Source organism: Parambassis ranga, chromosome 18 (genome assembly GCF_900634625.1).
Source record: "Parambassis ranga chromosome 18, fParRan2.1, whole genome shotgun sequence".
Lineage (NCBI taxonomy): Eukaryota > Metazoa > Chordata > Actinopteri > Ambassidae > Parambassis > Parambassis ranga.
Window position 1 is genome coordinate 6,596,765 of NC_041038.1, and position 12,672 is coordinate 6,609,436.

At 41.0% G+C, this 12,672-nt stretch overlaps 1 protein-coding gene across 1 annotated transcript; it reads left to right on the plus strand.

Annotated features, from left to right (window-relative positions):
* The first annotated feature begins 894 nt into the window (after positions 1 to 894).
* Positions 895 to 10,578, plus strand: sepsecs (Sep (O-phosphoserine) tRNA:Sec (selenocysteine) tRNA synthase). Its single transcript, XM_028429570.1, has 12 exons — positions 895 to 1,025; positions 1,438 to 1,553; positions 1,628 to 1,782; positions 2,102 to 2,220; positions 2,345 to 2,503; positions 2,663 to 2,816; positions 2,924 to 3,026; positions 4,049 to 4,178; positions 4,829 to 4,920; positions 8,248 to 8,341; positions 8,457 to 8,547; positions 10,041 to 10,578. The coding sequence occupies exons 2-12, from the start codon at positions 1,440 to 1,442 to the stop codon at positions 10,276 to 10,278; spliced, it is 1,449 nt and encodes a 482-aa protein (XP_028285371.1). The 5' UTR covers positions 895 to 1,025; positions 1,438 to 1,439; the 3' UTR covers positions 10,279 to 10,578.
* The last annotated feature ends 2,094 nt before the right edge of the window (positions 10,579 to 12,672 follow it).

The following is a 12,672-nucleotide window of genomic DNA, read 5'->3' on the forward strand; positions in this document are numbered from 1 at the left end:
GTTCCTAGTATAATGAGTTTTTTGTTTTTATTGATGTGACACAATAACTAAAAATAGGATTGATCAGTAATTTAGTTGAATCAAATCAGCATTGTGTTTTTTTTATTAATATTAGGTGCTGCTTTTATCACATTTTAAAAAAATGCAGTTTAATTGTTTAAAAAATATGCTTTTTATATGCAATATAATGTAAAATGTAAATTTTGTGAATATGTCAATATTAAATAAAATGCATCCCCTGCACTCTGGATGCCTGCAGTCATGATTCTTTTTTATTTATACTCAATTGGCTATTTGAGCTATCAGGCTCACATGTAGCTATAACATCAGAGCACACACATATACAAAAAAGAACTTTTGTTATAGAGAATAGAAAATATGCATTAGGTTGATTTATTTGTTTTAGTGTGTTTTTCCAGATTTTTTCCAGCAACAAGCAACTTTTATACACAGAGTAAAGTTACATTGTTTTTTTTATTTTCAAAAGCTGCAGACACCTATTCCACTATTAGTTGTAATGCGTCAGGCATTGCAATATATTTAGCATGTATTTAATACAGCTAAGCTAAAATAAAAGTTATTTCCAAATGTATAACTACAGTATATGTAGATATACATTTAAATAACACAGAATATTCTACTATACTAAATATTAAAGTGTTTTTTTCCAGTGTGTTAAAACCATAGCCTATTTTTTTCTAACAAAATATTATTGTTGGTTTCTGTTTTTTAAAACAAAAATCAATCTGCCAAAACCCAAACAATAATAATGACTTTACATGAAAAAAATGGATTTAATTGATTAAAAATGAAACATGTCCTTAAATGTGACCGCCTTCATTACGCCGTTGGTCACATGACCAGCGCTCCCAGGTCATGTGACGTCTTGCGCTTCCTGCTTCCTCTCTGCCTCTCTCCATGCTGCTCCCTCCTCCAGGCAGCCTGTCTGCCCCAATGTCAGTTGCAAAATTAGAGATTTTGTGACCGTTTTAATTATAACGACGAGTTTTCAGGAAGACCGAGAGGTAAGAAGACACCCTGTCAACTAACCAAAGCGGTTCGTTTGAAGCTGTCCGGGCTTGTTAACTCCCGTGAAAACATTAGGTTAGCTTAGCCAAAGTAAATAATTAGGTAACGCAGTAACATGTCAATCTGTCACCTAGCTTTCAGCTGGGTTAATAAATAAGCTTTAAAAGCGGTAATTATCACGAGATTTTTCCTGTTTTCCTGGTTTGAGGGTCATTAAAACAAGCTAACAGAAAGGCAAAAGCTGCATGACAGCACAAATTCAGAGAAAACAGATGTACATTCCTGCATAATAACCTTAAGTAGTCATTTAAGAAACTCAAATAGAGTAGTGTCAATCTATATGTTATGATGGTGCCAGTCATCTCTGTGTTGCAATCACCTGTGGCCATATCTCTGTATTGCTGACAGCAATGAACAGTGAAAACTTCAGCCTGAGTGAAAAGATAGTATCACCGGCTTACATTCGCCAGGGGTCTCAGGCACGTCGGAGCCATGAGCAGCTCATCAGACACTTGCTGGAACAGGTGAGGGTCAACATGCACGTTCATGTTTTATCACTTGTATAGGTGTGTTTCCTTTACTTTTTTGTGTGTTTCAGTGTAAGTGTCCCGAGGAAGGGTGGGGTGAGAGTACTATAGAACTCTTCCTAAATGAGCTGGCTGTGATGGACAGCAATAACTTCCTTGGGAACTGTGGAGTAGGGGAGAGGGAAGGCCGGGTGGCATCCAGCCTTGTGGCAAGACGACATTACAGGTAAAGGGGTTTAACAGCATTAGAGGTTGAATAATATTGAATTAATGATGCAGATGTTGATATATGAAAGCTTTTCATGACATGTTTGCAAGTGCATGTTGGAGAGCTTCACTGGATTTCTGAGGATTTAGGCGGTATCAGGTGCTCAATCTGGCACTGTTTGTTATTTTTGTCATGTAGCAGACAGACATTCTGATCTGATAACTGAAAAGTGTTGTTTTAGGCTCCCTATGCTCCTCTGTACTCCTGGCCAGAAAAATACCAGCCTTCAGGAAGTTGTTTAATGTTTGCTTTTGTGACATTCAGCTGCTTTGTGTAGGTTGATTCATGGCATAGGTCGATCAGGTGACATTGCTGCTATTCAGCCTAAAGCTGCAGGATCCAGTCTGCTTAACAAGCTGACCAACTCCGTTGTGCTGGACATCTTAAAGCTTGCAGGTATCCCACCAGTTAAACAATCAAATAACATTGCACTCACCAAAAAATGTTGAGTATTTGTGACAAACTAGTGTTTGAAAACAGATGTTAATGTTCACTACGTTCCGTTTCTTTTGGATTACATGTGTCCGGAGTGTGGCCAGCTGCTTTGTGGTTCCCATGGCAACAGGAATGAGCCTGACTCTGTGCTTCCTGACCCTTCGTCACAGGAGGCCCAAGGCTCGCTACATCATTTGGCCTCGAATCGACCAGAAGTCCTGTTTCAAATCCATGATCACAGCGGGTGAGGACAATAACATCCTCAATGTCATGTCAACCTTACATCCTGATCCCTGACCTCACTGGTGTTAGAAATGCAACATAGAGCCTCAATATATATGAAAATGTTTCATCTCTTGACAAGATTATTTTTTTTTCTTTTAAATAACTGACTTATTATCAGGCTATGAGCCCGTAGTCGTGGAGAATGTTCTTGAGGGCGATGAGTTGAGGACAGACATGGAAGCAGTTGAACACAAGATCGAAGAGCTGGGAGCTGACAACATTTTGTGCGTTCATTCAACAACCTCCTGCTTCGCCCCCAGGGTACCCGACAGGTAGGTTGTTTTGACATAATCGGATTTATATATGACCTTTGACATTGATTAAAACTTGTTTGACTTGTGCTGAAATACAGTTGGATCATTTTCCATTTTTCTTGCAGGATCGAGGAGCTAGCTGCTGTATGTGCCAAATACAACATTCCCCACATTGTTAACAACGCATATGGAGTGCAGTCTTCCAAATGCATGCATCTTATACAGCAGGTAGATGTGGTTAAATCTTCTTTTTATATAATCCACATTTAATCAGATTTCCAGTAGTATGATAACAAGTAAACAAGGAAACAAAATAGAGTTCAAAAATACATAACATAACCCCAAAACAAGACAGTAACAGACAGTAAGGCAATTCAGACATTATATGATCTGGCTGTTTCCTCCTGACATACTCAAGCTTTCCAGTGGTGGAGGAAGTACTGAAGCTTGGCACTTAAGTAAAAGTGCAAATACCCAGCAAAATATATACTCAAGTAAAAGTAGAAGTGCTACATCAACAATCCTACTTAAGTAAAAGTCTTAAGTACTTACCTTTAAATGTACTTAAAGTATTAAAAGTAAAAGTACTCACGCACCGACAAGGCTGCTAATAAAAAACAGGCATTCACCATTTTTACTGTGTAAGAATTCCTGCTGTAGATTAATGCTATGATTAATGTTAACCAGACATTAATGGATGGATTTGTGTTAGCAGACAGTAGCTAACTAGTTAGCTAACTGAGCCAGAGCACTGGCATCATGACTGAGGCTCATTATAGAAACACAGCTGGCAGCGTGACACCACCTCCATGCAGAGTCTGACCTCACATCAGTCCAGCACTGTGTTCATAAAATGTAACAAGTAACTACAAACACTGTAGAAATGTAGTGGAGTAGAAAGTACAGCTGCAAAATGTAATGGAGTAAAAGAATAAAGTCTGCACTTATTTGTACATAAGTAAAGTATAAATACATAAAAAAATACTTACAGTAACGTAGTACAAATACTTAGTTACTTTCCACCACTGAAGCTTTCCCACCAGCATTTTTTTCACATGCAACAGTTTCCATCATACAAACTCTCCACAGTGTTGGGGCTCTCTCAACACTCTAGTATTATTCATGCACAAGTTATTAGACTAGTTTTAGGGGTCTATAAATGTGGCTCAGTCTTATAAATACATGGGATATATTTGGATTAAGGTTGGTTTAGGCACTGACAGATGTGGCGGTTGTTTTGTTTTCAACAGGGAGCTCGTGTGGGCAGAGTTGACGCCTTTGTACAGAGCTTGGATAAGAACTTTATGGTTCCAGTAGGGGGCGCCATAATTGCAGGTTTTGATGAGTCCTTCATACAGGAGATCAGTAAGATGTACCCAGGTGAGTGTTAACAATAGGAAATAGTATGCATGGTATATACACCTGCATACAGTGTGTCAGCTTTGTCTTCAGGAATTCCCTGTGCGGAGTGAATGTGTGTGTCTTTTCCCTCTCTGCTATGTCTGCTCTCAATGCTGTCTTATCATTTGCACTAGATGCACACATGTTTATTGAAGTTAACATATACTGTTAATTGCCCCTCTGTAACAATAAAGCGCTGCACTTATGGCCATACTGTTCTACGTTCTACGTTACAATGTTATCTCTTCATTCTTTGGCGGCTCAATCGTGTGATGTAACTTCTACTGCATAGAGGCTTGTAGACGGACATGCTGCTATTATCTCATTTTACTATTTATTCCACCTTTTCTCACATAGTCTGAACAGTGACAGTAAAAATTGTATTGACTTTATACTCTGATATTTGTACTCTAAAAGTTCTCTTTGACTACACAGTTTCAAATGTCCTTTTTTTAGCAGTCCTGTTCTGGCGTCAAACACACATACTGAGAAAACTGATACCGCATCTGCTATAGACCTACACAGAACGCTTCATTTGTGCATTACACATAAATAAATGACTGATTCCTCTTATACTGTTGCACCCAGCAGTCCGATGTTTAACAGTCACGTCTTGGCTTTGTGTTCAGGGCGAGCATCGGCTTCACCTTCCCTTGACGTCCTTATTACCCTTCTCACTGTGGGAGCCAGTGGCTATAAGAAATACCTGTCAGAAAGAAAGGTGAGAGCATGCACACATCACCTTGTATGAGGCTAAAAATCAGTTTTTTTTGCCTTTGAGTCCGAGTCCGAGTCATTTGATTTTGAGTATCTGCCGATACCGAGTCCCGATCCGATACTTTCAAGATTCTCTATAAAGGCGGTAAATAGGATTTCAGACACGCAGCAGCTCATCGAGACCTCGCACCAAAAGCAACTGTCATACCTAGGCCTGTCATGATAACAGATTTTGCTGGGTGATTAATTGATAATATATATCGTTTTGAGACCATGTTCAACTAATATAATGATAACGACATATAATGCAAGTACACCCTTTCAAAGATCAATAAACTTTAATTTCTAAAGAACATTTAACACTGGAAAGGCCCTCAATCATCAACATTATTATTATTAATAATTATATTAATATCAATGTTGATATTATTATTATGAGTAGTGGTAGGCCTATTACCATGGCTTATCTGAGCATAGTCAATGGAGTTAAGTCAATCCAACTAGCACGTCATGAGCAACAGAGCCAAACAACACGCACTCTCTGGGAGTGGGCTCACCTGTACGCACATGTGCTTGTGTGCGCACACGTCTGCGTTTGCATGTGTGTATGCGCATCAGGCCGCTGCAGACAGCTGCAGTGAATTTTACAAGCGCCACCATGTAGACAGAAACACATAGAAACTGACAGCAGAGATGGCACCAGAGGACTGGGCAAGAGGACTAGAATGGGTGGCGCTGCAGCGAGTGCCGCCAGTGAGAAGGCAGAGAACTTCACTCGTACAACGCGGACTCTCTGAGAGCAGGTTCTATACATGAGCATGTTTAGTGTCGTGGTGAATTGTGGCAAAGTGTTGAAACAGTGTTGAGCAGCTTCACAGCTCTCTGTGTTGCTGTAACGTCCAAGCCCTGCAGCGCTGTGACGCACCGTGGCGACGCAGACAGCGAGCTGACCGTGGTCTGCTCAGATCATCCCGTAAACGGCACACAATGAGTTAAAAAATAAGAACTACCTGTTGATTTGACACATCTTAAGACAGAAGCTGCGGGCCATATAAAGTCCGACGGCCTTTATATACTACGACGCACCGGAGTGACGCCTTTTGTCATCCAGTCTCTTTGGCAGCAAGAGGGAGAGAGAAAGAGAGGAAAACAAACCAGCATGCACATGTAATTTATCGCGGCCAAAAAACTTAATTTATCATGCAATTAATTGATTTATTGTTTATCGCGACAGGCCTAGTCATAGCCACCCTGCACAGAAGGCGTTAACTTTGAAAGCCCTAATAAATATATATCCGAGTCCTGATCGGGAGGTAACGTCCGATTCCGATCGAGTCTGAAATCACGTAATCGGGCCCGATTTCCGATCATGTGATCGGATTGGGACATCCCTACTAAAAATAGTTATTTGCATACACCAGACCAGTGGAGGATCAGGTTTAAGTGTTTCTCCTGATCATCAGCAGAGAAATCTGGTCTTGGTCCTTTATACAAACTGATGTTTGGCCCAAAGAGTATGGTTAGCATGCATTGGAACAAGTTTAATCAAGATCACATTAGCACTTTCACAGTAGCCAAGGAGACAGAACAATGATAAACAGTAAGGAACCCTTGAACCTAACTTAAGCGAGTGTACTACTCTTGTTGTGCATTCCACTTTTTACCCATTAACAGCTGGGCTAGGCTAATGTGTGCATGTTTGAAATTGGAAATTGGTTACATTTTATTAATATTCAGACTCTGCTGTCAGTATAAGACTGCAGTTGTGTCATCCTTCCATTGATCCTTATGTTAAATCTTCAGACTAAAAATATAATGTTGCAGCAGTTTTAAATTCTGACTAGGTGGGTACATAACAAGGCCTTTTGTTTCACCTGCATACTGAGTGAGGATGAGGACGTGAGCGAGCAAAAAGCTTTGTGGAGGGGAGGAGTGTGCTGGAGCCAGATAAAATTGATCCAGAAGTTTCAGAAAACCTCCCCTGGAGGCTCCCTGCTGTAAAGCAGAGTTGCTCACAATGCAGCATCCCCCTCTTCTTTAGATGTTAGACACTGCAGCATTCTCACACCTCGTAACTGCTGAGCCATAAATGTTCTGGAAAGAAATCTTGTTCTCTTGATGCTCAGGGTGGGAAAAATAGGATTTTAAGAGGTTTCTGACAAACACAACATAAAGTATATGTCTTAGATTGCCACATATGACATCTGTGAAAAGCCCATTCTGTAACAGAAATGTACATCTGGGAATTTCCTCTGGCCTTTCCTGTGACTCGACACCATCAAGTCTCATTGATTTCTCTTGGTCCACTATATGCATAATTAATGTACAGAAACGGTTTTCCATACTGTCTGCAGAACTGAGTGAGTTCCCCATATCTCTCCCGGGATCACAAGCTTTAAATAATTAAGACAATAAGACAGTTCATCTGTTGAGGTTCATTTACAGCCTCCTGTACCACCATTTTGGAAAATGTCAAAGAACCAATGGGCGATGCGTTTGTTTTCTTAAGTCATCACACACACACAAACTTATTGTCTGCAGTTGTAGCCAGGCACGCCCTCCTCCACCTCCTCCTCCTCTGGGTTGATAAAGTTGTCCTTTGTTATTAGAGAACAAGGGGACTCTTAGAGACACTTGACATCATTGAAACACTGTTTGTGTTTGACTCTTGACAGAAAGTATTCCTTCTTGATGTTTTCAAACTGGGAAAGTATGAGTCAGCAGAGTACACTGACACACACACACATACGCCCACTGTTGCAGAGAAGCAGATCCTTTAATGTGCAGCGCATCACTTGGGGGATCTGGCACTGGTAGCCAGCAACAAAAACACTGATTTGTTGTTGTGTAGCATCTCCTCTTGGCCTGGACTCATCACATCTGTGTCCTAAAGTCCTTTGCCCTTATTCAGTCTTCCACAGGCTCAGAGCAAAACCCTGTGTCAGCACATTTTAAAACACAGGAGATGCTAAAACGCTCAGTTTAAACGTGTGCGTTTCTCTTCTCCTGCCTCTCTAATTGATCCCAGAGGTGGATCTGTGATGCAAACAAAAATCCTGGCCAGAGAGGGACAACATGGCCCGGAGAGAAACACAAACACACACACACACACAGTCAAACACATAGGGGGGGAAAGTGTGAACGTGGAGGAGAAGGTTTGGACCTGGACCAGGCTGCTTGTGGGTAGATCTGCTTGATTAGCAATAAAACCAAGGATGCCACTGTAAAAATAAGACTGTGTGTGCAAAAGGAGCATTGTGCTTCTATTTATAGAACTCTTGCATGGCCCCTGCCCCCTCTTGTTCTGTCTGCTTATGCCTCTTGTCTGCAGGAGATTTATTCGTTCCTGGCTGAGGAGCTGAAGACTCTGGCTTCTGCACATGGGGAGAGATTGCTTCACACCCCTCATAACCCCATTTCACTGGGTAAGCTTGAAGCGCTGATTACAGACCAGCAGGTACTCACACCCTGTCATAGATCAGGGCATTTGTGTAGTCTTTGACGTAATTTTGTGTTGGCTGTGGCACTTGTCTCCTTCAGCTATGTCCCTAGATGGTCTCCAAGCTGACAGCGACAAGGCGGTGACTCAGCTAGGCTCCATGTTGTTCACCCGACAAGTGTCTGGAGCCAGGTATGAACACTTTGATACCAAGTCGAGGGAAAATAACAGGGTCCGTACATGTGTTCAGAATGATGCGTGTGTGTAGATGTTGCGCCAAAGTCAAAAACGGGTTTGTCCGTGTCCTTGCAAAGGCAGGGGATGTTTGGCAATACAGAATGGCCCGGGGAAAATCAGCAATCAGGCAGATGGATCTGCTGAATATGGTGGACAGAAAACTACTTTAGTAGATTAGAGAGCCCATCTTATCAGGGCCACCTCCTAATTTAACAGGATGCTTCCATTAGATGTTGAGAGATGTCTGTGCTGGAACAACAAGCACAAACTCTAATGCAGCTTTGGCAGCCATGTTGTCACTTCCTCTGGTTATAGTATGCCGTCTTCTGCATACACACACAGGATTTTAAAGGGAGAATTCCCTCTAATAGTTTTCAACCAGGCATGGGAGCCCTTCTAAATATTTTAAATAGTCAGAATAAATGATTAAGTTAAGTCGTCCTGTCAGGATTGCTTTGTGTCATTGAGATTTTAATGCACTTATGGCCGGTATTGCTTTTAACATGGCATAAAAGAAAATAGCCCCCAACACTCTGTTCCTTCCTCCCTTTCTGGAACAATTTCATCAAGGTCAGAGCTCGGAGTTTACCCAAATCATTTTACCCTTGTATCTCCCTAGCATACTTGATGAGCATCATTGACTTTTATACTTCAATGGCAAACAATCTTAATAAAACTTTTATTAATCAAAGTCAGTGTTTGCATGTATGCTTTATGAGGCAGGTGGCTAAATAGATTAACAGAGATCTTCATCTCATTATAGTGTATTTCTATGATATAATGTTATTCCTCATGTGATTGATTTTACATTAACGTGACTCTGAACTGTGTTGACGGTGAATTCGGTGACTTTGAAAGTCTACCAGTATAACGTGACACTGACCTGTGTTTCATCTACTTTTGTAAAAGTTTAAATGTATAAAAGAATGAAGCCATGTGGAACTTTTAGCTTCTTTAGCAGTTCTCAGTCTCTTTGAAACCTGAAGAATTATTGAGCAGAACTGTTACCAGTAGCTGGCAGCAGTTGCCAAACAACATCAATTAGTAGTCAACTGATGTGGCTTATGAGCTTCACTTGAGCGTGAAAGATCCATCTGATGCGTCTTTCATCATCAGGGATGAGGATGCATCTGAAAGAGCCGTCATAATGGGACTTGTCACATTGTATTGACAGCTGATCAATTTGGGCACAGCTAATGTAGATATGATGACATCCCAAGCCCAACGCAACCATTTGTAGGTGCATGTTCTGCTGTAAAGTTGGCCATTTTAACGTTGCAGTCTATGGGGTATTGTCCTGCTCTAGGAGCCTCATTTTTTTTTTAATTGTTTACCAATAGGATCACAATGTCATGTAAAAATGTTATGACAGTGTTGTGAGGTACTTGTGTTCGTTGCCCCCAAGTGTCCCATAAAAGCAGGTTTAACCACATTATCCTTGTTTCTAGGGTAATACCACTGGGAAAGGAGCAGACTGTAAGCGGACACACGTTCCGTGGCTTTATGTCACACTCTGAGTCGTACCCCTGTCCTTACCTCAATGTTGCCTCAGCTGTGGGCATCACCCGCGAGGATGTGTCGCTCTGCATGAAACGGCTCGACAAATGCCTGAAGACTCTGAAGAAAGAGGCTAAAAATAGCTCGTCAGAATCTCCATCCAAACACGGGGCGGCTGCTGGAGAGTGACTGATCTGAAGTATTGTTCTGCCTGTTTTGGACTGTGTGTACTGAACATGTGTCTGATGGATTGTGAATCCAGACGCTGTAATCAGGTCAATGACTGGCGACAGCTGGTGATGAAACTGTGCACAGGTGTTCATTACAAACAAAAACAAGCTGTACGCGCTGAGTGACTCTGTCCTGTGGGAAGGTATGTAACAAAAATCAGAATACAAATGCTTCTATGAGGCATGCGGTAATAAACCACTGATCAAAAGTTAGACCCTCATTAGAGCCAATGTTAAATGAAATATAAGTTTGAAATGATGCAAGTGATTCTTCCTTTGTTCTAATCTCCAGGTGAAACGATTTACACTGATTGTCTTGTTACCATGACACCCAGTAAGGGGCGGGTTTTAATAGTTGGCTGTTAGTAGCATGAAAAGGAAAGAAATATGAAGTGAGTCAGAGCATAAGCAAGGTGCATTATAGGTAACAGTAAAGCAAGGGTTTATATTCAGGAAGGAAGCCATTCATGTGGATGTGCCTTTAATACATTGAGAATGGTTAAAAATCCATTCTGTCACTATAATGTTGATTATTGAATGCGTTGTGTTGTTAAGACTGCATTAGGCTTCTGAGTTTATTGATATATTGAACAATAGAGCTTAATCATGTTTTGTGTTGTGTTGTAATGGGATACAAATACCACTGGGCCATTAACTCTGTCTGTGTATTGTATTAGCGTGTTTATTTTTAGACTTACAGATGGAGGGGAGCAGGTCGTGGATGCAGTCACCCCTGTGCTTACTCAGAGTGGCTCCTGTGCGTAACACTATGAGGTATCCTGTGCTGTGTATTGCAGGTTGGACTCATCGCTATGTTTTTACATTTCAGCAGTTTTGTTTTATTCTCTTAATCTTCATTAAGAGGCAGAGCAGGTACATGATAGACTTCTACCTAAGCCTTTCTGATGACTAATCTATATGTCGGTGTCAAAGCTCTTCTTATCTCCTCCTCTTTCCTCTTCTGAGCATAGTTTGAATGTGTCCCAGGCCCAGGTGTGCTTTTTTTTGTATTCAGTCAGCACATGTTTTGTTTTTTTTGTTTTTTTTTTTTAACTCAGTTCAGAGCACATGTGTAGCAGAACCTTTTTGCCTTCGAAAGTGCCCAGGACTCGGATAGATAAGGTTGCTGTATCAGCACATTTTTCCACAGTTCTGTACTGAACCATTAACAAAACCTAGTGGAAAAACACTGCGCACTGTGACAGCGCTGGTACAATGCAGCACTCTGAAGTGGCTTTCATAACAGAGCTATTTTCTGAACGCTGGTTTCTTTTCAGACAGAGAATATTGCATTTCATCAGATTCACTCAGAATGAAGAAGTAATTTTGGACTTTTATATGCACAATAGTTTAAGTTTTCCCATCCAGATTGAGATAAGCATTTCTTTAGTCAGGTCAGGTTTCTCCATTCTTTTTCATTTTCCACATATTTTACTGATGTTGCAGAGATATGTTGAAGACTTTTCATCACTGGCAAAAAGGATTCTCTGTATATTGATCAAGGCTGCTGCAGTGTATAAATCAGAAAATGGTGTTAAAAGACACATTAATGCAAGTTACCAGTGTGAATGTGTGTGCTTGATATAAAGTTGCAAACCCTTCTTGCTGCCTCTTGTTCCCTTTATACCCAAATGATTGTTTACCTGACCAAAATATACTTGCCTTTTAAAAGCACACCTCCTGCCTCTGCACCCAACACACTCAATCATAAGTCTTAAGTACCCTGGGGATGTTGCTGCATGACAAATGGCCCCTTGCTTTGGTTTTGCAGTTCAGTGATGATGGAGTGCCAGAGTGGCACGAAAAGGGCTACAGATTCCCACACTGGTACCAAAAAGGCGTTGTTCCGAAAAAAAAAAAAAACCCAATAGGTGTCCTATTTATCAGACCTGGCCCTTATAGTTAGCGTTACCTCCTTTAGAAGAAACAAGACTTTGGCTTATCTTGTTGTATGCAAAGTTCCAATCCAGTGTTTTGCTTAAAGGTGCCATACTATTGACTATCTAGATGCAGCACTGTTGCACTAACTATCTGCAGATGATAAAATGTTGGGGCTCTTTCTTCTTTGTGGCATCCATCAGTCCATCCTGGACAGTTTGACTCATTGTACCTTTATTTTGAAGGTCTCCAGATCTTGGCTTGATGACTCCACACACTTTTATTGGAAGAGGTTTAAATGGGTCCCTCACAAATCTAGTTTCCACCTTTGTTCAATGAAGATGACTACAGAGGTGTGATTTCTTGTCCAAAACTTTTTGCTGTTACAGAAAACTGACTGGTATATTATGCAGCTATAGTCTCCCATCTGAGCAGTGGATCCCCACAGAGGCGCTGTCCATGGTTCTGCAGTTAT